Source organism: Lygodium microphyllum, chromosome 25 (genome assembly GCF_053477565.2).
Source record: "Lygodium microphyllum isolate KBCC chromosome 25, Lygodium_microphyllum_v1.1.10, whole genome shotgun sequence".
NCBI classification, from domain to species: Eukaryota; Viridiplantae; Streptophyta; class Polypodiopsida; order Schizaeales; family Lygodiaceae; genus Lygodium; species Lygodium microphyllum.
This window is the reverse complement of record NC_141159.1, coordinates 7,479,835-7,503,781: the sequence shown is the minus strand read 5'-3', so window position 1 is coordinate 7,503,781 and position 23,947 is coordinate 7,479,835. Positions and strand designations below refer to the sequence as shown.

The window sequence follows — 23,947 nt, the reverse complement described above, 5'->3', positions numbered from 1 at the left end:
GAGAGCCCATCTCCATGAAGGAGGCTTTGCACTGACAACATTGGTAGAAAGCTATGGAGTGGGAGTTGAAGGCTATCGAGGGGAATGGCACTTGGGATCTTGTGCAATGGCTCGTTCATTCGAAGTGATAGGAGTGAAGTGGGTCTTCAAGACCACGTATCATAGTGATGGCACTCTCGACAAGCACAAGGCATGGGTCGCTGCTAAAGGTTTCGCTCGCGTAGCAACCTAGAGCAGATTTCCATGATACCTTCAATACCTTTGCACCAATAGCTTAGATGGCTACTATTAGGGCTGTTCTTGCCTTAGCCAACCATGGGAGATGGCCGGTTTATTAGGAAGATGTGAAGTTTTTCTTATCTTAATGGGGATTTGAAGGAGGAGATCTATGTTGAACAACCTTCTAGTTTTTCCTCATTTGATGGCGAAGTTTACAGGTTGAAGAAGGCGGTTTTCGGCCTCAAACAAGCACTACACGCTTGAAATGAGAAGATAGACTCCTTCCTCCAAGGGAAGTTAGGGTATTGACGTTCTGTTGGTTGATCCCTAGTTGTATGTCTACACATTACTTGGAGGGCACACTTTGCTCGTGCTTTATGTGGATGGTCTCATTCTAATAGGTGACCATCTCTAGAAGGTTAAGCTGACAAAGGAGGCATTACTTGAGATGTCGGAGATGATGGATATGGGCCTTCTCCACTTCTTTGTAGGTCATAAGATTTGACAAAATCTGAGATGGATTTTCATCTCCTAGCAGTGAATGTGCAAAAGCTTTTGAGCGCCTTTGAGGTGGAGGGGTGTAAGTCTATTTCTACTCCCATGGATCTTAACTGGAAGACTATGGCCCATGCAGATTCAGTGGGGGAAAATGTTACCCGCTAAAGGCAGTTGATTGGGTCATTGATATGGCTCCTAAGTACTTGGATTGATTTGTGCTTCACTGTTGGTTTGCTTGCAGGGTTCATCAGTGAACCCAAGCCGGTTCATTGGTAGGTTGCTATGAGGGTTTTGCAAATCTTGAGGGGGATCCTTGACCTAGGTATGTATAATCTTGCAGGTATTTGAGATTCAACTTTTGTCCTACAGGGCTGGACGTGGGCTGGAGATGTTGACCAAGGTCAATGACTGGGTATTACTTTGGGTGCAGGTGCATGGATCTAAAAGGGGTTCTTAAAGATTTAGTCATCCCCTCAATGGGCACCGGCATTGTATAGTCAGTTTAGGGAGGATTTATGCATTTCCAGATCAGGTCAGACAATATGATGTAGACGCCAGCATGTATCCAGCATTTCCTGGCAGGTCAGGCAGTACTGGGACAGGGTGGACAGTTTGTGCAAGCTGCCATGTCGCAGGAAGATTTTTCACAGCATTTGTTCTATTATTTTATTTGATGCAGTCAGCCAGGCTGATTAGTCGGCTAGTTTCAGCCACGCCAACCTGATATTTTTGGTTTTTATTTTCTCCTATTTATGTCCTTCCCTTCTTGATCACAGTCATTCAGATTGTGTGGTTTGCAGGTGGAGAGACTCCGGCTGGCATATTTCCATAGCTTGTCGTACATATTTGTTTTCTTATTCGGCATTCATTCACTGCAGATTTCTGCGTTCTCTTGTCTCATTCTGTCTCTTCTCCATGTTCCTCTCTTTCTTTCAATCTGGTCATACGCTTTTGCATTTGCTGCACTTTGACATGTGTGTTGTCAACCATGGCAACAAAACGGGCCTTTAGGCCAACCACCCAAGTGCGACGTATGTAGTCACCGATGATGGCAACAAAGTAGATGCGTCCACTAAGAGAGGGAGTGTGGATAGGACCACATACATCACTATGTACAAGTTGCAATTTCCGTGTGGCACCCACACCCCCATCCTTGGAAAAGTTGAGTCTATGCATTTTGCTAAGCAAACACCCCTAACATATGTGCATATGAGGTATACACATTTCGAGCAAATTATGCACCATATCATCTCTGTGCATGTGTGACAACCAGCTAAAACTTAAGTGTCCAAACCGAGCATGCTAGAACTTTGGAGGAGGTAAGGTGGAAGCATTCACAATCTATATGAATTAAAAGTTTCTGCAATATGAGCTGCCTCATCCTTCCCACCAATAGGAGCAGTAGATGTGGTAGTCGTAATAGCCAAATGAGGCTTGTTTCTTCTTCTCCATCCATAGCCTCGTCCTTGCGAGACTCAGAGATCTTATACCTTGGCTTGCAACAATAGTTGCATCTCTTCTTTTTTTTGCTTGTTCTTTCTTTGTGGGAAGAAGAAGACGACGAGTTACGCTTGTCCTTCTGATGGCTCAGTGAAGAATTTGATTTTCCTTTGCCTCTATGATGAGAGAATGCAAAGGCTTGATCATTTGAGGCACTAGTAGATTGGTTGGGATGACTTTTCTCTTCCTGCAATAGAAGTGCGGTCAACTCATCAAGAGAGCAGTGTTGTTGAAACTAGTTGCAAGGTGGTAGCAAATGTCTAAAATAGGACTATGGAAGTAAGTCATAGGATTCCATGTTGTCTCCTTCATGTATCTTCATGTAATCTAAGCACTTTCTCAATTATAACATAGTTACGTTGGCTGGAAATTTCAGCATGTGTATAGTAGTAGCATGATTACACAATAGTGGTCTATGTGATAATTGATTTGACTACAATGCTTTATGTTTTTTTGAGTTAAGTACTTTGCTTTTGTCACAATGCGGTGTGATTGGGGACAATTGGAAGGATTTCAAGGGGAAGGTCTGTCAGAGTGATGTGTTTTTTAGATGCTTAGCTTTGGCAGTATTAAGTTGTGCACATGTGAACTACAAGTCATTCAAGTCATGGTGATAATCTAAAATCAAGTAGCGCATTGGGGACATTGGTAGAAGTTGTAGTAAGCTATGCTGGACATGCACTTGTGGATAGCTGGTGTTAGCGCTAGAACATTAATTAGGCCCAATAAATGTTCTTTGTAACATTTGGGCTAGGCATTAATTAATTGATCAGTTAATGCCATACTAAGATCCTAAAGTTGGAAACAACTTTTTATTTCAAAGAACGCAGTGCGTTAAATGAGGATTGGATGAGGCCAATTAATATGGTTAGGGTCAATTGGAATTAACTAGAATCACCCTTTGAAATAAAATTTTGTTTCCAACTTTGGTTGACCATAATCTAGCATTAAATGTCACAAAGGATATTTATTAGCCCTAATTAATGCTCTAGGGCCAAGATGACCTTGAGCACCCACAAGTACCTATCCAACATAACTTATTGTAACTTCTACCAATGCCCCTCAATGTGTTAGTTAGGTTTTGGACTGCTATCACTGTGTCTTAATTGATTTGGACTTCACATTTGCACAACTTAATAATGCCCAAGCTAGGCATTAGAAATACAGGTCTCCGTGACATGAATCAACACCCTTCACTTCAATTCCTCGAAGAAGCTGCTTTGTTTCTTTGAACCGGACAGTTGTTCTATGCCACTTGCTTGCCCTTGATTAGTCTTCAGCTATGATCTACTACGAACTCTTTGGATCGGGGATCTCACAAAACACTTTAGTTCGCCAGCTTGACTTCTCTTTGTTGCTCATCGTAGTAGGCACAAATCGAAGAAGGAGAAGATTGCATCTACTGATCACATTGTCTGCAGCACAATGTTCGCCAACAGTTTGCCTTTATGCAGTCTTGGAAAATGTGAAGTAATTGTTTCTTTTTGAGCTCACAAACAGCCACTTTTCGTTTGTTGCTTTTGTCCCACTTAATAGTTGTCATATCATTGAAATGATTTAATGTAAAAATATCATGTGTTTTCACTCTATTTCAACCATGACTTGCTGCATGACCCTGCACGCCATCACTGTGACTTGTCTCACCATGTTTCACCGGTTCTACATTTGCTTGTCCCCTTGTGTGCTCAATGTTTGAGCTTGTTTATGCCCATATATGACATAATCAGTTTTTCATTATGTTTTCCTTGTGTATTATTATGTCATGCTATCACCTTTTTATCTATTTCCATTATGTGTTTGAGTATGAGAGAGGGGAAGGGGTGAAAATGGTGCAACATTTGGGGATCTGAAGCAAAAGGGAGTGAAGGTGATGCATAGTAGCAATCAATGAAGGTGTTAGTTCCTCCTCCTCCTTGTGACACAATTTCCCAGGTTTCTTGAAATGGCAATTTCTACAAATGAGTGAGTAGATTCAATGCATAGTTTGATCAGATGATGAAACAATGTGTTCGTGTGGATGTTTATTGATTGGATTCTCTGGTTGTTTTCTGAGCGTGAGAATAAAATTGGGGGAATAAACATGTCTTATGTATAAAAAATAGAAGAAAATACCTAAAATTAAGAAAGAAAATGCAAAAAACTACCTTTTGGATGCTAAGCATCAGGCCAAATTGATGGATGGCATTAAAATTCATTTGGATGCATTTCTCCTTGTTGCTATGTGTCAAAAATATGGAATATCATATGTATTCGTGTTTACAGTATGAGATTGGTCTTGATGCCATCCCATTTGTGCAGCTTGAAGAGCGTGTGATTTATATAGGTGCAATATGCATATCATGGAGAAATGGGAGGGGTGTAAGGGCTTCTCACAGTCTTCTCTCCCTCTCTCTGTAGCTCCCAATTCTGCTTCACAAAAGCGCAAATTTGACCCTCTTGCTCACTGTGAGCCTTCCATCATGTGTCTAGTATGTAGGGGTTTAACAGTGTAGTCTTTTATGAGTTGTTAAAAAGAGCTGCTCTTCATCAGGTTGATTTGTTTGGTTTAAAGGTTTGGCTTAGAGATCAATGACCCATCGGCCTACTTAGTACTCCGTCAATATGAATCTCTGCTTTGAGTTGAATGATCCTCTTGTTATTACATTTCTGCAGATTGGTTTGTGCAGCGTATGAAAATTGACTAATCTTTTTATATGCTTGCTCATTGTTCATTGCTTCCAGATATAATGCCTGTTTGCAAGGTCTGCAATGTTACCGTGAAATCTGAAGTATTATGGCCAGCTCATTTGGTGTCTCGTGCACACAAGGAGGTGAGTAATTTTGTTAGTATTTGGTTTTGTACTGTCATAACAGATTGTGAAAGTTATGCTTTTAAAATATGTGTTGTAATGGTGTTATTAAAAAATGTGATTGTTTGTTCCATTTGTTCTATGTGAAATATGACATTGGTTTTGGGGTTAAAACTTTGTGACAATGATATAGTTGTTATTAGCCCTTAGATCGGTATTAATAAATTAATTAAGGCCTAGTCTCTAATGTCATTGCTAACATTAGTAGCCAATAAATTCGTCTAGGACAAAATCGGACACGAAGTACCACCTAGTACCTGTCAGACATATCATGACTTTTGCCTTTGATACCCACTGCATCCTCGGGATCCTTGGTGTGTTACCATGAAATAGCCGCCATGTGCATCATACACTAAACAACCTGCACATTTGATTAATATCTTTATCAAATGTTATCGATAATATTAAAGCATCTTAAAATTTCACATCCCCATGACAAACCTTCCCCTTGAAATCCCTGCAATCTTTCTCGATTGCATTGCATTGTGCCAAAAGAAAATCATACTCCACTGGAATGTCCGTAAGGCATCGTAGTCACAACATTAGTCACTATTGTCCAACCATGCCACATGGCTGAAACCTTGCTGAAAATTTTTAGCCATCATACACATAAGATAATATTAAGAATTAGCCCAAAACTGTTGCTATAAACCATTGGATGCATGGATCCATAACTCATGTTTCTCAACTGTTCTGACTTCGCAATCACAGTAAAGTATATTCTTAGTATAAACCGTGGCTGAAACTGTCAATTGCAGTTACTAACATGTTGTTGTCTATGGAACCAGCTGCAAACCATTGAAAATTGAGTGTAATCTGATCATAAACGGATCACTTGCTGATTTGAGAACTGATCACAAACTGCTGCAAATGTGACCGTAGACCGATCACAAACTGATTGCAAAAATTGACCAGCAATCCATGCAAAAAGTAATGCAAAATTGATTCCAAAAGTGACTATAAATGGTTCGCAGACTGATAAAACATGGAGTTGAAATAGATTGGAATTTGATCTCAAAATTGAGACAGAAACTCATGCCAAAGTGACCATGAACTAATCCCAAAGTGATGCAAAAGTATAGTCTTAGAGCCATGGTAACAATCATACTCGTTTGTATACGTGTCATAGTGACTAGTACACTGAGTAGTGATCCCATGGCAGACATATTGTCAGGGAGGAAGGTTGGTTTCATTTCCAAGTATTGCAGCTCGTTGATTTGCGAAAAAATGCAATCTAGACAAAAGCTAAAGATAGTTATGCTAGATAAGGATGGTGAGTTTACATTCTACGAAATGTCTCGATTCTATACGCATCGAGGGATACATTAAGAGTTTGCCAATACTAACACAGTCAGAGAATGGTGTGTTGAAATGCAAAAATCAAGCGATGGTAGAGATGGTGAAATTCATGTTTGAGGTATTGTTTAGCAACAAACCTAATGTCTCATATTTCAAAGTTTTTGGGATCGATCCTACAGCATGTGATAGCAGTTTGGAGCCCTCCAAGAGTAGGTGACAGTACCCGAAGGTCTTTCTGATGGAGATGACAACATATAGGATAGGGCAATAGTCTTTCTGGTAGTCCTAAGTTGTAGGTGACAACTTCCATGGCTGTTTAAGGAAGGCAACAACTGTTTTTTAGCATTCCTTGTGATGAATCTCTGAAATTTCTCTCTCTACAGTATTCTCTCTCATCCCCTAGCCATCTCTCAAGTTATCTCAACATTTTCCAGGAGTCTGAGCCATCAAAGGAAAAGATTTCAATCAATCTCTGTTGTAAATCCTAATTTATAGGAGAAATTAGGGTTTTGACAACTACCTCGCGATGCGTGCTTATAATTGAGGGCCTAGGACTTGAATTTCAGCAATTTCAAGGAGATTCAAAAGGCCAACTAGCCAATATCAGATTTGGGAGTGAATTTGTCTTTGAAGGAGCAAGGTGATGGCCAATGCCTGAGGAAACTAAGAGGCAAATTGGTTTGGAGGCTTGCTAGTTAGTTTTGATAGCAAGAGGTACTTGGATCAGAGGACCTATGTTGTACTTCTTCCATTTGCAATATAAGATAAAGAAATACTGCAAGGGGCACCAATTTTGGGGCCAATAAGGTGTCCAATGTCCAAGATTAAAGTGGTAAAGTATGCATTTTCAGTTTACCGAGTTTTATGCTTGTTGTAATTCGTACTTAATGAGGTTATTTGCCACTCTATTTGAGGAAGGAGCCCGGTTTCAAGGTTTCATCGTGGGGATACCACTCAATCCCTTGATTTCGTGGGTTCGAAACACCCAATTGAAGGCCAGAAGCTTCACTCAAGTGCTAAAATTGTATTCAGCTAAGCATTACAGCAAGAATGACAGTATTTACAGCTTTGGTCCAAAAATGGTTTGGTAATCCCTTGCCATTTAGCATGCACCTTGCCATCTCCACAATGGTAAGATTCTTGCAACACCATTCTATGGAGATGTATGAGGCATTGTCAATTGACGCTTGATCCGTTTGGTCTTACAAAAGTCTTTAAACTCTTTTGAGTTAAACTCACCACCACCATCTGTTCTAAATTTTTTCACACTTCTCATTCTTTCATTCTCAACAAGTTTTAGCCATTCTTAAACTTACCAAAAGCTTGAGCGTTATCACGAAGGAAGTACACGAGATCAAGCAAGGATGATATCTCTCAATCTGAAAATTCACTAAGTGTTGGGAAAAATGCAATGTTTGATTTTGGATGAGCATAGGGCTTGTATACATGAAATATTAAGAGAAATAGACCTATTTAGTCATTATGTAGATGACCAATGATCAAATTCTACAATTTAAACCTCCAATCAATGTCAACTCTTCAAGAATGTAATTATATAGGTGTTACCTGTCATTTCTCAAGAATGTTATTATTTATAATAATGATTAAACGGAAAGTGACCACATCATTATAAAGAATGATTAAGTGACAATATATGAAGGGAAAGTCATAAATATAAAAAATCAAGTTAAAGCAAATAGAGACATGTTACATATATAGCAAAAGCGAAAAACACAAATATATGTGGTGAAATTGTTAAATAAAACCCATGGACCTTGCCAAAATGTTCATCACAAAATGAAGAATTGAAACCAACCTTCCTTTTTGGATAAGGTAGTAAAACTCGATCAAGATCTAAACTACAATAATTAATAACTGAGCATAGACTGAAATGCGCACATTACCTTAACAAATCTTGCATAATAGACACCTGGTTGGCCCCAGAATTGTCACCCCAATCTCAACTGTTGAATTCAGTGTACAATGCCTTCTTCTATTGACACAGGTCCTGAGATGATTGTCAATCTCCAATTTCAGTAGAAATTTAGGATCTACAACAAAAATCATCTTGTTGTCCCACCAAATTTGATTGAGATCTGTTGAGAATGGTTGAGAAGTAATGAGATCTTTTGAGAAGTTTGAAGAGGGGGAGAGAAAGCCAAGATGAGAGGGAGATCTGATTTTCTATACGAAAAAACCCTAAAATATTCTTGTTGGGTGCTCTAGCTTGCATTTAATGTAGTCACCTACTGCTAGGCACCTCCAAGATGCTGTTACTAGATTAACAATGCTGTTGCTAGTCTGTGGAAGGTGTCTTCTTACGGTCCCTTGCTTGTTGAGGACCCTAGATGGCTGTCTTCTCTAGCAAATTGTTGTTCCTTGATTAGGAAATGGACAAGCGGTTCCCTCCCTCTCTCTCTCCTAGTCTATAAACTAATTGAATGGCTGAGATCCAGATCCCAAAAACGTTTTCTCGGGCATGTTTGCCAAGTGGTAGCCTTTTAAACCCGTTTATCAACACTATCCAGCCATTTAATATTGTGTTCACACTATAAATCAAATAACTAAAACATTGGGCATCTCCCATAGAATTGGCAAATTCTAACACTCCCCTACAGTGCCAATGTAGATACTAGGCAATCTACTTGTGGACACTGTTTCTTTCTGGTCAGTTCATGCATTTCATGGGGCTTAGGAAAAAAGAGCCTACAGTGGCTATCTCGTCTTATGAGGCTGAGTACAGGGCAGCCTTCATTGCAATAGTGAAATGTGTATGGTTCTGTAGATTGTTAGTTGACCTATAGATTTCTTTGGAGGGTGTTACGTCCATTCTTTTTGACACTCAAAGTGCTATTGGAGTGGCAGGGAATCGTGTGTTTCATGCTCGCATGAAACACATTGAGATACATTATCATTGTGTCAGAGAGATGCAGGAGAGATCAATTTGATGTATGTTCCTATATAGGAGAATGTTGTAAACATTTTTACCAAAGCACTTTCTTGTAAGAAGTTTGAGGCTTTTTGAAAGTCCTCGAGCTTGCTGCCCTTTTTTGATTGATCTCCCTATAAGACCCTTTACTGACCAAATAAGCATCAATTTTAGAGTAGCATACATGAGGAGCCTATTTGAGACCATAAAGAGCTTCACCTAGCTTGCATATCATGTGCTTTTTCCCTTAATCACGAACCCTGGAGATTTTGACACATAAACATCCTCATGCAAATCACCATTCAAGAATGTTGTCTGTCCAACTGATGTACTTTCTAGCCATAATTTGTAGCCATAGCAATCACACATCTCGCTGTACTCATATGGGATGTAGGAGCAAAAGTTTCCTCATAATCTATCCCCTTCTTCTGTGCATAGCCTTTTGCTACCAACTGTACTTTGTTCCTGCCAATAGTGCCATCAGCCTTGCATTTGAGTCTAAAAGCCCATTTCGTGGCTATGGTGGTCTTACCATGTGGTAAATCCACAAGATTCCTTGTAAAGTTAGTGGAAATGGAGTCTAACTCCTCTTGCATGGCTTGCATCCAATGTACATCTTGTTGAGCTTCGTCCAAGGAAGAAGGCTCATCATCATCTTATAGTGAGCTCATAAACACATGCTCATCACAATTATCTACTTCTGTTATATTAGCCAAATGTGCCCCCTTGAATCATGTGTTGCATGCCTAGTAGGCCATCTAGTACGTTGGTGTAATGGGGCATCCATTTTACTCTCCTAGAGAGTTTGTAACATCTAGCTTGGGACTGTTTTTGCTGCATTTACAGCAGCCCTTTCATTTTGAACTATTGCCTCCATTTCTTTATCGATACCTTTTTGTTTGGGAGCATATCAAGCAGCAACAGCTTGCTGTAATAGGTCTGTCCTGCCATTTGCAGCAGGTATCGACTCCAAAGAAAGTGGTAAGAGGCCTTCAGACACATCACCAATGTGATATGTGGCTGGCATTTGAAATCAGTCATGTGAAAATGTTGCATTTTCAGCAATATGATATCCCTTTTGACAAGCATCTTCTTCGTGCATGGGTCATACATGTGATAGGCTTTGCTTTACAAATTGTAGCCAATAAAAATGTATTTTACAGCCTCAAGATTTGTACAAAGCTTTTTCAGAACATGTGTGTAGGCTAAGCAACAAAACATCGAAAAGTACTCAACTTTGGGTTTCTTACCATGCCAAGCCTCAAATGGAGTGATCGTCTTCAAAGCCTTTGTAGATGCCCGATTCAATACATGAATGGCAGGTTGAAGCCCTTCTAACCAAAATTTATAGGGAAGCATCTTGCTTTTCAACTTACAATGAGTCATTTCTATAAGAGTGAATTCTTCCTTTTAGCAATTCCATTTTGTTGAGGAGTCATTCTCATAGTCGCTTGATTTGTCATACCATGATCCAACAAATATGTCTTAAATGCACCAAACATGTACTCGCCCCCCTCTATCTGTGTGAAGTATTTGCACTTTTAAACCAGCTTCAGTCTCAAGCTTTGCCACAAGATGTTTAAAATGCATGAATATATCAAATTTAGCCTTTAGCCCATACACCCATGTATACCTTGAGTAGCCATTAATAAAATGAAACAAAGTAAAGATGACCCCCAAGTACATGTGTCCTCATGGGACTACAAACATGAGAGTGAATGAGTTGCATTTTGAACAACACGCACAACACTATACTTTTTTAAGGCAAACCTATGCATCTTGCCCAAAATACATCGGTCATGCCCAAAATACATCCCTCGCATGCATGACGAGGTGGAGTCTTCACTGGAGGCAATGCATCTACCATATGCCACCTTTGGAGGGTCATCAAACTCCTAGTGAGCGTAAGACTAGTGACTGCCAAAGCATCGTAAAACTGTTAGTCATAAGTATCTAACAAGAATAGACCCTTGCACAAGGTGATGGATAGCCCTCAAAAGGCCATCTCTCTATGTCTGATAATACATTTTTCATCCTCAAAGATGACCTGAAAGCCATACTTATTGAAGGGAGAAATAGACAACAAGTTCTTCATAATACCATGTACAAATAATACATCTAGAAGCATAAAGTTTGAACCATCTATAGTAGAAATAGTGATTGTCCCAATGCTACAAACATCATAACTGTTGTTGTTCACACATGTGACACGCTTTCTAGTAGGGGCTAAATGCAAAGAAGTAAACAAGCACTTTTTGAAAGTGATATGCTTTGAAGCACCATTGTCAAAACACCATGCTTGCTGCGTTTTAGTAGCATTAAATGCTGAATCAACCATAGAAGAATCATAATTTCTTGTGAGAAATGCATAATCCTCTTCTACCAAGTTAGTTGAATCATTATCATCCGATGTAGGTGGGCAGCCCCAGATGGCGACACCCCCCCCTCCATGGCTTCTTGCCCCAATCTTCCCTAGACCACCTTGAGAGGCTTGTATACATGATGGATTTGTGATTTGCATCAGCTCCAGCTAGTTTGTTGAGCATGTGCACTTCGTTGTAATCAGCCTTCTGAGTAATATAATTAGCCACATTTTTCTTGCAAAAAAAATTTAGACCTATCCCTAACTCAACTAGAGTTAATTTAACTCTAGAATTAACTCTAGAAGTGTGGACTAAAACATTGGGCACTACCCATAGAATTCATAAATTCTAACATGTGCTAGAAGCTTCATAGTCATGTCTTCGGAGGAGATCACCTTGCTTGCTTAAAAGAATCTCTTGTTGTAATTGTTATAGCTTGTGGATGCAGTCTTTCATTGAGGCACACTTTGTAGGATGAAGGATCCGCATTTGTAGTTCCAAGGACGCCCTTTTCATGCGTGCAGCCACATTTGCTTGGTGCCCATCATATGCTTCTCATGAGCAATGGCTACTAGTGTGTATGAGAGAAAGTTGAAAGAATGAATGAGAGCATTCAACTTATCCCCATGTGCCTAGCCCTTCATGAAGTTTGCTTTCTTAGAATCAAAAAGAGATTTTGGATCCTTGACCACTAGATGGTCAATTTGCTTGGTCACCATCTTTGCTAGACTGTATAATTCCAAGATGGCTTCTATAGTAACCTTCCATGTGCTGAAGTTGTCACCATCCAGCTTTTGATCTTGGGGTAGCGCAAGTAGAACAGGGATCGTACGGCCAACAAGGCCCAGAAATCGATGCCAATTCACTAGACATCCTTTTTTGCTTGTAGAATACCCTAATTTTGAATTTTGGGGGTTTAAAGAAAATTGTGTAATTTCCAGTCTGTCTTGCCCATCTTTGACATTCTATATGCAGCCTGCACGTAGTTCCATGTGTAGTCCCGCATGCAGCCCGCACACAGCCTCTCTCAACCTTACCTGTCGCCTCTCTCAATCTTGCTCACCATCTTTTGAGCCTTTCCTGCTATTTTCTACAAATCTTTTAAAACAATAGAGAAACACTAATTTTTGAATTTGGGGGTTTTCAAAAATTGTGCAATTTCTAGTTCATCTTGCCATTTGTGCCATTTTGTGTTGTGCAAAAAATATGAGAAACCATAAAAGTGAAGAAACCCTGATTTTTAAATTTGGGGGTTTTGAGAAATTTTTGAAATTTGGGGGTTGCCTTGCCTGCTCATCCTTGAATTCCAAAGGAGTTTTCAGTTTTACCTGCGCGAACGAAGATGACACATAATCAAAACGGGTTGTTTGGGATGCTTTTTACTGATGACAAGTCATGGCCACTCCTACCTTTGGGACTTCTGCAACTGTCATTGCATCCGCAAAGGAGGCATGAAGAACTATGCCGAAGAGCCGTCCAAAGTCCTCCATTAACTAGCGGTACTCTACCGCCAGTCGGGGGAAAAGTAGAGTAACTGGATGTTTGAGAAATCTGTTATGGAGCGCAAATGTCTCCGCTGTGAAGCCACTATACCAGGGAACCATGTAAATGACCCCCTTTGTGGAGGCATAGGGTGAGCTCTCCACTAACTCACGTGCTGCATCTGCAGAGGTAAATCGAACCATGAAGATCCCTTGGCCCATGAGGACTGCCTCCATCATCTACACTATGCCAATGCGCAACATGGAGTGGAGCCAATCTTGTAGCTAGGCCCTCGATGGGGAGTGTCCAATAACCTGGCCAAAGATTGTTGTTTCTTTCAACTCCAGCTCTGTAGCACGGATAGCTAAGAGCTGGTCCTCCGAGAGGATGATGCGTAAGGTGTTTGACTGGGGGGTACTCGCAGAATGCACCGACGTCTAACCAAAGGTTTTCATTGCGCATCCCTTCTGAGAAACGTGTCGATCACACTGTTGAAACTGCTGGAAGGGGAGGGGAGTGTTGCTGCAAATGGAGGGAGCAACCCGGGGGGGGGGGGGGGTTTCTGTTGTGTTTTCTGAGGATGATGGAAGGACTGTGCGCCATGGGAGATGTTTCCAGATGGGGCTTGGAGCTGCCGATTGAATGGAACGGGGGACCGCACGGGAGTGGGGGGGCTGAGCGACCGATTGGGGAAGCGCAAAGGGGGGAGAATGGGCAAAAAGAAAAAAGAAAAGAAAACCATCCAGTTGGGCGTCAGGTTTGGTGTTGGGATATAGCGCAGGGTTGGGGGAGGGCTGGCGTCAGAGCGGATCCCGGGCGGAGGGGGGGATGAGCCAGAGCAAAGACAAGGGCGGGATGGGTTGATGGGCGTGGGCAGCTTGGGTAGCGCTACGACAAGTTGCTGGACGAGACAGGGGTAGTGGGGGATGCAGTGGCAGTCAGTGGTGACGGGCGACGGAGTTGCCATGACTTTGAGCACGAGGCAGCAGACTACACGCATTTCGGGGCCACGGCGGCTTTGCCGACAAGCCCGTAGGTGGACGTTGACGGCTTCACACGGGTCCAGAGATGATAGGGAGGGAGACGGCAAGAGGGGCCGCAGCCAGTTCCTTAGACACAGCCTTGGTAGCAAGGAGCAGGAGGGCGACAACGCTCTCCTGGTAGAGTACTCCGTAGCTCCCCCCTGCCCGTCCCGCCCAATAGGACCGCAGTCCCCCACATCCACCACTTGCACAACCGACTACCTCACCTAAGATCCCATAGCCCCCACACCCACCCCCCCCACTGACCCGAGCCTACAGTCCCCTCCTTCCAGGGCCACCAGCTGCCCCCCACATCCCCCCACGTACCTCCAACCATCCCACCATCCTTCGATCTCCTCCCCACGGATCTGCCCCCATTTCAGGTGACCCCCCCAAGATCCACCCCTCCTCCCACAGGGGGTGATGAGGGCTACATCCTCCTCGCACTAGCAGTCTTCCCCCTCCCACACAGCCACCAACTGATCTACCCTTGCCGCCTGTCACACTTTTTCGAGATAGGCACAGCTGCTGCCACAGGAGTTCTTCCACAGTGGCCCATGGTTCTACCTGAGAGTTGCGGAGCACGGAGAGTTCCCACTACCTCCAGAGGTGGGGATCTTCGTGGTTTGTAAATCAAGGAGGTGCAAGGTCCAGCTACGAGCACCGCCGGAAGGACCAAATGACACTTTTTTCCATCAGTTCTCTCACTCAGGAGATTGGATGACGACATAGATAGAGGAGGAGAAGAAGAGTCGGGTGGAGGACCACATCTCTGAGTGGATGGGAGAAGGTCTAGCACTGTTTGCATAGCAGTGGCTTGGTTGCATGATGGACATTAACTGGTGGGCTGGTGCCGAGGTCCCACACTTGAGCATTATCTTTCGAGCCCCTCCACAGTGGAGAGCTCTGCGGGATGTGATCTAGTGGCCCCTGGCACAGGCGGCCCGTTTTTACCAGTGTGTGGAGTCACGACTCTCAACATGGCTGATAGATGCATTGTTAGTACCACCTGGAGCATCTATCACCCCTATGGTCCGGCCGAGGGCCACCATGGGGGATTGGAGTTCTCTGTCCAAACCGGTAGCAAAGCGTACCTGCATGCCCCATAGTTTCTCCTCCTCATCAGCAGCCTCCACACCAAACAGATGCCTGTTCGGTCAGTCACAGGTTTCCCCATGAGCGGACACCTTGCATCTTGGAATGTGAATAGTCTCCACTACAGTGGGGCACATGGCTCCAAGAAGTTGATTGTTCGGTAGGAGCTACAGCTTGCCCTTGCCGGACGGATTGACATCCTACTTCTACAGGAGCACAAGCTCACGCCCACCCAAGCCCAGCGGGTAGGGAAGGTACTCTCGGGCAGCTCGTGCACCTACTAGGAGCATGCCATAGGTGCCCATGGCAGGAGTGGTGGTGTATGCATCTCTATTGGCCCGAGTCTCACCGCTTGTATACGAGACCACAGGACGATAGTGGTAGGGAGGGTTCTATGGATCAGAACGAATATTGCAGACTTGTGCCTTGGAGTCCTCAATGTCTATGCCCATATGGAGGTTTGGGCACGTAGCAGGTTCTGGGTGGAGATCGCAGATGGACTCCCAGAGTTGTACTCCTGGATCGTTGGAGGTGACTTCAACAACCTGGAGGCTTTGGAGGACCAGCAAGGCAGAGGCAGAAATTACCATGGCATGGTTGGGGAGGAGCAAGAGGCATGGGAGGTCTTTCTACTGGCAGTGGGAGCACACGATGCCTGGAGGGACCCTTCCGTCCACAGGAGGGAGGGGTCGCTAGACTGCTCTTGGGGATACAGGCGGCTAGGTAGAGTCGTGCTGGAGCGGTTGGACAGGTTTTATGTGGGAGAGTGGGGAGGCTCTCGTGGATGTTAGATTGGGCAGTTGGCAGGCACCATGTTGTCGCCCGGTTCTCCCGACACTTGATCCCCCAGCATCTGCCATAGACACGTGATCCTGTCGGATCCCTGACTCGATCTATAGGAGGGAGGACGTGACGAGATTGATAGAGCAGATTTGGACTAGGGAGGGGAGCACGAGGGACCGGTCGTAGAGGAGGGTGCAGAGGTCCTAGCCGAGTCGAGCAATATCTGCCAAGAGGCAGCCATACAGGCCAGGCGGCAGAGCTGGGAGGAGGAGAGAGCATTGTGGCAAGACCTTGTAGCCACGCAGAGATTATTACAGGAGGCACCAGGCGATCCCATCCTCCACACACAAGAGGCGTGCACGCGAGCAGCCATTGCTGGCCTAGAGGACAGGCGCTCGGAGTTCTCTTTCCGCACCTTAGCAGCTTTCTGGGCATGGAAGGGGGATACGATGTGCAGGGAGTTTTTTCAGGTGCACTAGCCTTGCATCTTAGGAGAGGAGATTCGCAGCCTTCGAGATCAGTATGGGAGTACTCGTTCTAGCCTAGACGAGGTGATGGAGATTGCCACTGACTACTAGAGTCGCCTCTTTCAGTAGGAGACATCATCAACTAGAGGATTGCGATGTAGGCAGCATGTTTGGGATCACATCCCGTCCCTTGTCACAGAGAAGATGGGATGCTCCTTCTAGCCTTCTTCACAGAGAAGGAACTAGAGGAGGCTTTCCATACACCGGACATGTAGAAATGCCGGGGAGAGGATGGCCTCTCTAAGGCCTTCTTCACCACCCACTAGGAGGTCGTGAAGGACCCCCTACTGATGGCCTTTCAAGAGATCTTCACTTCAGGACAGATGCCAGGGAGTCTTTTGGCAGGCCTTATCAGTCTTCTCCCAAAAGGGGGAGACCGGTTTGAACTTTCCCAGTGGAGACCAATCACCTTATTGTCAGTGGCCTATAAGGCACTAGCAAAGATGATTGGTAGGCGACTACGCCCCGAGCTTCCAGATATCATCCATGACACACAGACAGGCTTTGTCCAGGATAGGAGCATCCTAGACAATGTATTCACCTTCTTTGAGGCGACAGAGTGGGCTTAGCACAGTGGGCAGAGACTGGCCGTACTACTCTTGGATTTTGAGAAAACTTATGATAGGGTGGACTGGGATTTCTTGGAGGGCACCATGGCAAGGTTGGGTTTCCCCCAGGCTTGGATTCGCGGGGTCCCGGCACTTTACAGATCGGCCACCAGCAAGGTTCTCATAGGTGGTAGGGGAGGGGTGGAGTTTCGAGTGGAGAGATCGGTCCGGCAGGGCTGTTCCCTGGCCCCGTACGTGTTCCTTCTCTTTGCAGAGGTGATGTCTCATTTCCTCAGGTCGTTTGAGCGGATTACACGGCCTCCATCTTTCCGTGAGAGAGGAGACTGAGTTGTTAGACTGAGAGTATGCAGATGATACAACACTCTACATAGAGGACGGTGAGTTGATGCTAGAGAGTGAGGCTGGCTCTTGAGGTGTTCTGTTCTGCAACGGGAGTGAAAACCAACTTTCGAAAGTCGGTTGGTTTCCTTACAGACCCGGACTCTAGAACAGAGTGGGGCGTCCACGTGGGATTTAGGTGGGTGAGCAAAGGGCGGACCGTTTATTACCTAGGGTTCGAGGTGGGACTTGACATTACTTCCGCCCAACAGTTTCTTCCAGTCCTCAATTCTATTCGGAGGAAGATGACCTACTGGAGCACGGCTCGCCTCTCACTAGCAGGTTGAGCCCTGGTGGTTAACTAGGTCCTCCGAGTGACAGCATGGTACATCGCCTCGTGTTGGTGCTTCTTCTCATCCTGTGTTGTGTAGCTTCGCCGCCTAGTGCGGAATTTCCTTTGGTCCGGCTTAGACGGCTCCAAGGATTCTAGGGCCAAGGTGGCGTGGGCGATCATCATACAGCATCGATCAGAGGGAGGCCTGGGGATCCTAGATCTAGAGTATTAGAGTATGGCCCTCTTAGGCAAGCTAGTTGTCTGCGGCCTCACACTAGGAGGGCAGACATGAAAGGTCCTATTGCGGAAGGGTCTTCAGGATCGTAAACCGAGGCTTGGTGGTGAATGGAGGCCGTCCTTGAGATGGATCTTCACGTCAACCCAAATCACCCTACCCAGATTACCTTTCCTATGTAGCTTGCTCTGCGTGTGGCAGGGCCTCCGTAAGGCGCTAATCCAGAGCCTCCTAGGTTGCCAGGAGGAGATAGATTGTTAGCCGGTGATCTGGAAGCCCTAGGTCAAAGATCGGGTATGCGCACAGATTGACGAATGTCCCCACATCCAGTGGGCTGGTTGGGAGGCCGGCCCGGCTCGCACTATTAGGACATGGCAGAAGGTGTATAGGATGGTGGACGCAGAGGTGGTGCAGCGAGTATCAGGCTGCCAAAGAGGAGTGGAGTTGAGAAGGGAGATTGACACAACAATACCTAAAGAGTGGCTTGCTCCTCTGCGATGAGAGCCGATAGAGCCCGGGGAGGTATGGGCCATTAGGTTTTCACTAGCAGGCATTCCCCTACAAGTGGTAGGTAGAGTGGGCGGCGCTCCACTTGGGACCCTCTTCACCGTACAGGAGGGGGGGCGTTTGGCCCTTGGCAGAGGGCAGCAGGATCAAGGGATAGCTGTCCTTTCATGGAGGAGGATCCGGGGGAGGATCCGGGTGATTGGCTTTTAGGAGAAGACATGGCAGCTAGACCCATTGGTCTTCTGGCAAGAGCTGAGGGAGTGGTGCCTTTGGATCCGGGAGGGCAGGCCACTTGATGAGCTAGAGTGGGACCTGTGAGCTAGCCACAACGATCGCCAAGAAGCCACCAAGGTTCCTAGAGTACGCTGCCAGGATTGGCAGACACGTACTGATGCAAGAGGATATGGTTTGGGCGCCGCCATGTAGCAGGCATTGGGTGGAGCACAGTATCACGGAGTCTTTCCGACGGACCTTTTGGCGCCGCCTATGGGATAGTTGGAGGCCGAGGATATCGTATTTCTTATGGCTGGTGGCACATGGAGGCTTGGCAGTGGGAAGTTGGCTTACCCAGATGCAAGAGGAGGGAGGTAGTATGCACTGTTCATAGCAGCCTTTGGAAACACCAAAGCACTACCTTTGGTCGTGTGAGGCAGCGTAGCTCGTGTGGAGAGTTGCATGCCGTATCCTTTGCTGTATAGCACCCAGCCTTGGATGTTTCTCATGGGGAGCTTTTTGCTGGCAGGCAGTTAGCCATGGCCGCCACCTTCTGTATGAGGCCAGGATGCATGATATGATATTCAATATCGGAGCAGGATTGTGCGCAGGGATCGGTTTGGAGGCTCTACCCATCCGCCAGGTACTGGAGCCCACAGCAGACCGCTTTGAGGTATGGGAGATCATAGGGAGTCTTACTGGTTGGCATATCTGGAAGGCGTGGTGTTATGAGGCTTTCGGTGGAGAGAGTCTTTTAGTACAGCCGACCTTAGCAGAGCTCTGGACCTCTATCATCCACTCCCTCCGCGGCCGATGGGATCAGGTGGAGGGCGAATCCAGGTCTCGTCAAGAGCTCCGATGTCATTTCATGCATACTTGGGACGGCCATGACTTGTTTTTCGTGATGTAGGCAAGCAGCCCCAGATGGCAATACACCCCCCCTCTATGGCTTCTTGCCCCCATCCCCCTACACACTGCTTTGAGAGGCTTGTATACATGATGTACTTGTGACTTTCATCAGCTCCAGCTAGTCCGTTGAGCATGAGCATTCTGTTGTAATCAGTTTTTCTAAGTAATATATAATCAGCCACATTTTTCTTGCAAAAAAAAAAAAGCAAAACTGTACCAATTTACAAGTAAAGTCCTTTATGTTTATACCTTAAATATATTTGTATTCTAAGAGGCTCATTATTATAAATTTTCTTATGTGGGAATGCAAAGAGTGCTTGGGATAAGCTTGCATCTCTTTTTCAGAACAGGAATGAGGCATGTGTTGCCTATTTGAGAAAGCATTGAGATACCGAGAAGATGTATGAAGCAAACAGCATGGATATCTATCTCACACGGATTAGATTGGTATGAGCAGTTGATGAACAACAAGATAGGTATGCTTGGCAGACTTCCACAGTCCTATCAAACATTTGCTACCACCTTGCGACTAGTTTCTTAGGGCAATGGGCATCAGTACTCCCTTGATGAGTTGGCTACAGAGTCTTCTCAACCACTGTCTAATTGCCTTGGATGATCAAGACGTTGGCTCCTTTCATCATAGAGGCAAAGAAAAGTCATCAAGTTTTTCATCATTTTCCTCTTCACACAAAGAAGAGGATAAGCAAAAAAAGAAGAGACGTGACTATTGTCGCAAACGGGGGCATGAGATCTTTGAGTGTCACAAGTGTAAGGCTATGGAGGAGAAGAAACAAGCCTCATTAGCTGTTACAACTACCATCTCTAGTGCTCTTAGTGGTAGGAAGGATGGGGCAGCTCATCTTGCAGAAACTTTTAATTGATATGCTTTTGTAGTATAGCTCATCTTGCAGAAACTTTCAATTGATATGCTTTTGTAGTGTCTTGTTCTTATGACCCAACCATACATGATGTAGGTCTTCCAAGAGAGGACAGTGAGGAGCATTATTGTTTTGATAGTGATGCTAGCAAGCATATCACCTCTTGTAGGCATTCTTTTATTTCGGTTGATGCTACATAGGGGGGTGCTGCCACATGTGCCAACAATGCTACTTATATAGCCAAAGGCATTGGGAAAATCCTTATTGTTGCAGTGAATGGGAATGGTGTTATCTTATAGGATGTTTTGTATTTACTTGATGTGATCAATGTTTCTCATTGCAACTAGTGGCTTTGAAGTTTACTTTGTTGGGATAGGAGGTGTGTGTCCATGATGATGATGTGATTGTCATCACTAGTACTTTATGCCATGGATTATATAGACTTGATGTTTATGATAGGCAACTTCGTTCGGATGCTATGATTGTGGATGTTTTCATTGTATTTGCTCTATTGATTTATGACATGCTTGGTTTGGGCACTTGAATTTTGACAACTTGTTGCACTTGTACAAAGATGATATGGTGCATGATTTGCTTGAAATGCGTGTTCCTTGTAAGCACATATGTGAGGGGTGTTTGCTTAGCAAAATGCATAGATTCAACTTTCCCTAGGATGGGAGTTTGGGTTCCATATGGAAATTGCAACTTGTGTATGGTGATGTATGTAGTCAGATAGATATATATAAAGTATAAGTGGTAAGGGTGCGTTCACACCCTAGTACATATAAAACGCATGGTGGGCCTTTATTCCCAACAACCTTGCATCTAAAGGCAACATGCCTTAAGGTTGAAGAAAAGAATCAACTAAGTATGTACAGAGCTAAAATACATATACTATCCAACTCCTATCATCTGTGAGCAATAAGTAAATTGCTTTGTTGGAAGACCTTTCGTGAAAAGATCTACATGATTATCATCTGTATGTACCTTGACAAACTTGATGCCTTTGTTGTTAAGTACATCCTTGATAAAGTAATACTTCACTTGTATGTACTTCATCTTTGCATGAAAGGCGAGGTTCCGTACTAGCATGATAGTACTTTGACTATCACAATGGAGGATGGGGGTCTTGGTAATGCCAAGCTCTCTTACTAGACGGGAAAGCCATAAAGCCTCCTTGCATGGCTCAATGGCAGCCACATATTGTGCCTCTATAGTAGACAATGCAACACACTTTTGCAGCTTGGAAATCCAAGAAATTGCTCCCCTTGTAAAGGTGAATACATACCTTGAAGTAGATTCTCTGTAGTCAGCATGACCAACGTAATTTTCATCTGTAAAGCCAACGACAGATGCCTTTTGCTTTCCAAAGCAGATGCACCCCTATTGAAGGTGAATACATACCCTGAAGTAGACTGTCTGTAGTCAGCATGACCAACGCAGTCTGCATCTGTAAAGCCAACGATAGATGCCTTTTGCTTTCCAAAGAAGATGCACAAATCCTTTGTGCCCTTAAGATATCTTATGATACCTTTCATTGCTTCCCAATGTTTTCTACCAGGATGTGCCATTTACGTGCTAACCACTGCCACCTCAAATGCTATGTCAAGTCATGTAGCAACCATAGCATACATCAAGCTACCCACATAGCTGAAGCATACAGAATGTTGGCCATTTTAGTCTTTTCATCATTAGCTTTTGTAGGTTTGTCCTCTCCATTGAGTTTCACATAGGGAGGTAATGGTACGCTAATTGCTTTCTCTTCCTCCATATGGAAACGTTGCAAAATCTTGGATACATACTCTTGTTGTGATAGATAAAGAAGACTTTTTGATATGTTCTTGAGTATACGCATACCAAGAATGTGATTTGCCTTACCAAGTACCTTCATGTCAAAACCATTGTGTAGGTTTTGCTTCAATGTGTCCAAAGCATGAACATCCCTACCACCAATCAGCATGTCATCTGCATACAAAACCAACATAATAAGGCTGCCATTTGCTGCCTTCTTGGTATATAAGCAGTTCATTTGCTGCCATTTGCTGCCAAGCACATTTGCATGCCCCATAGCTCTTTATCTTGCCGGACGGATCGACATCTTACTTCTTCAGGAGCACAAGCTCACCCCCTCCTAAGCCCATCGGGTAGGAAAGGTACTTCCACGCAGCTCACACACCTACTGGGAGTACTTTATCGGTGCCCACAGGAGGAGTGGAGGCGTATGCACCTCTATTGGCCCGAGCCTTACCGCCTGTGTGCGAGGCCATGGGGTGATTGTGGCAGGCAGCAGGACTTCCAAAGGTGGACTCTTGGATTGTTGGAGGAGACTCCAACAACTTGGAGGCCTTAGAGGACCAGCAAGGCAGAGGCAGAGAATACCAGGGTATGGTAGGGGAGGAGCAAGAGGCATGGGAGGTCTTTCTCCTGGCAGTAGGAGCAGGTGATGCTTGGCGGGACCCAGCTTTTCACAGGAGGAGAGGTCACTGGACTTCTCTTGGTGATAGTGGTGGTTGGGCAGAGCTCTTTTGGAGCGGTTGGACCGGTTCTTTGTGGAAGAGTGGGGGTGCTCTGGAGGAGGCCAGGTAGGACAGTTGGTTGGCACCACTTTGTCTGATCCCTAATCATTGCCCGATTCTCCTCACACTTGATGCTCCAGCTTTAGCCCTTCACACGCAATCTTGTCGGATCCTTGACTCGATCTATAGGAGGTGAGGAGGCAGATTGAGCATCATTGGACTAGGGAGTGGGCCGGGGGGGGGGGGGGGGATCAAATCGCAGAAGAGGTTGCAGGGGTCTTGACCGAGTTGAGCAAGATCTGCAAGGAGGTAGCCCTACAGGCCAGGCAACAGAGTTGGGAGGAGGAGAGAGCAATCCAACGAGACCTAGCAGCCACTCAGAGACTACTCCAGGAGGCACGAGGGAATCCCACTCTCCACGCGCTGGTCCTCACCGATCTTGAGGATTGGCATTGAGTTCTCCCCTCGTATCTCAGCAGCTTTTTGTATGCGGTATCTCTTCTTGGAACACAACCTTCTAACTTGCCCATTCTTTTCGGATTGTTTATGCATGTGATCTTCTTGGAAGATAACGTCATTGCTGCATACTCGGAATCCCATAATCTATATCGCATTTCACCCTTTTCATCATGTCCTAGGAAAATGCATTTAGAGGACATTGGCTCCAATTTGTTGTGTTGTTCCTTGCGTATGTGCACAAATGCCCTGCAGCCAAACACTCTCAAGTGTGCATACGAAAGTGGCTTACATGACCACACTTCTTGAGGGACTCTCCCTCCAAAGACCTGTTCAGTGATCGATTTATTAAGTCCACAGCTGTCATAATAGCTTTTGTCCAAAATCCATGGGGTAATGTTGCATGCGACAGCATAGTATGAACCTTCTCCTGAATAGGCCTATTC

The 23,947-nt window shown here is 44.7% G+C and overlaps 1 protein-coding gene across 10 annotated transcripts in view; it reads left to right on the top strand.

The window, feature by feature from the left end:
• The window catches only part of LOC148013881 (zinc ion binding protein), a 62,702-nt gene that overhangs the window by 16,463 nt on the left and 22,292 nt on the right, over window positions 1–23,947 (top strand). For 7 of the 10 annotated variants that reach the window (XM_087666390.1, XM_087666393.1, XM_087666392.1 and 4 more), the window contains one exon: window positions 4,939–5,027. In XM_087666390.1, coding sequence (XP_087522516.1) covers window positions 4,944–5,027 — 84 coding nt within the window. In that variant the 5' untranslated portion in view covers window positions 4,939–4,943. Of the gene's footprint in view, window positions 1–4,069; window positions 4,663–4,938; window positions 5,028–23,947 lie in introns of those variants that run through there. The other 3 variants (XM_087666387.1, XM_087666385.1, XM_087666386.1) reach the window with 1 other exon arrangement.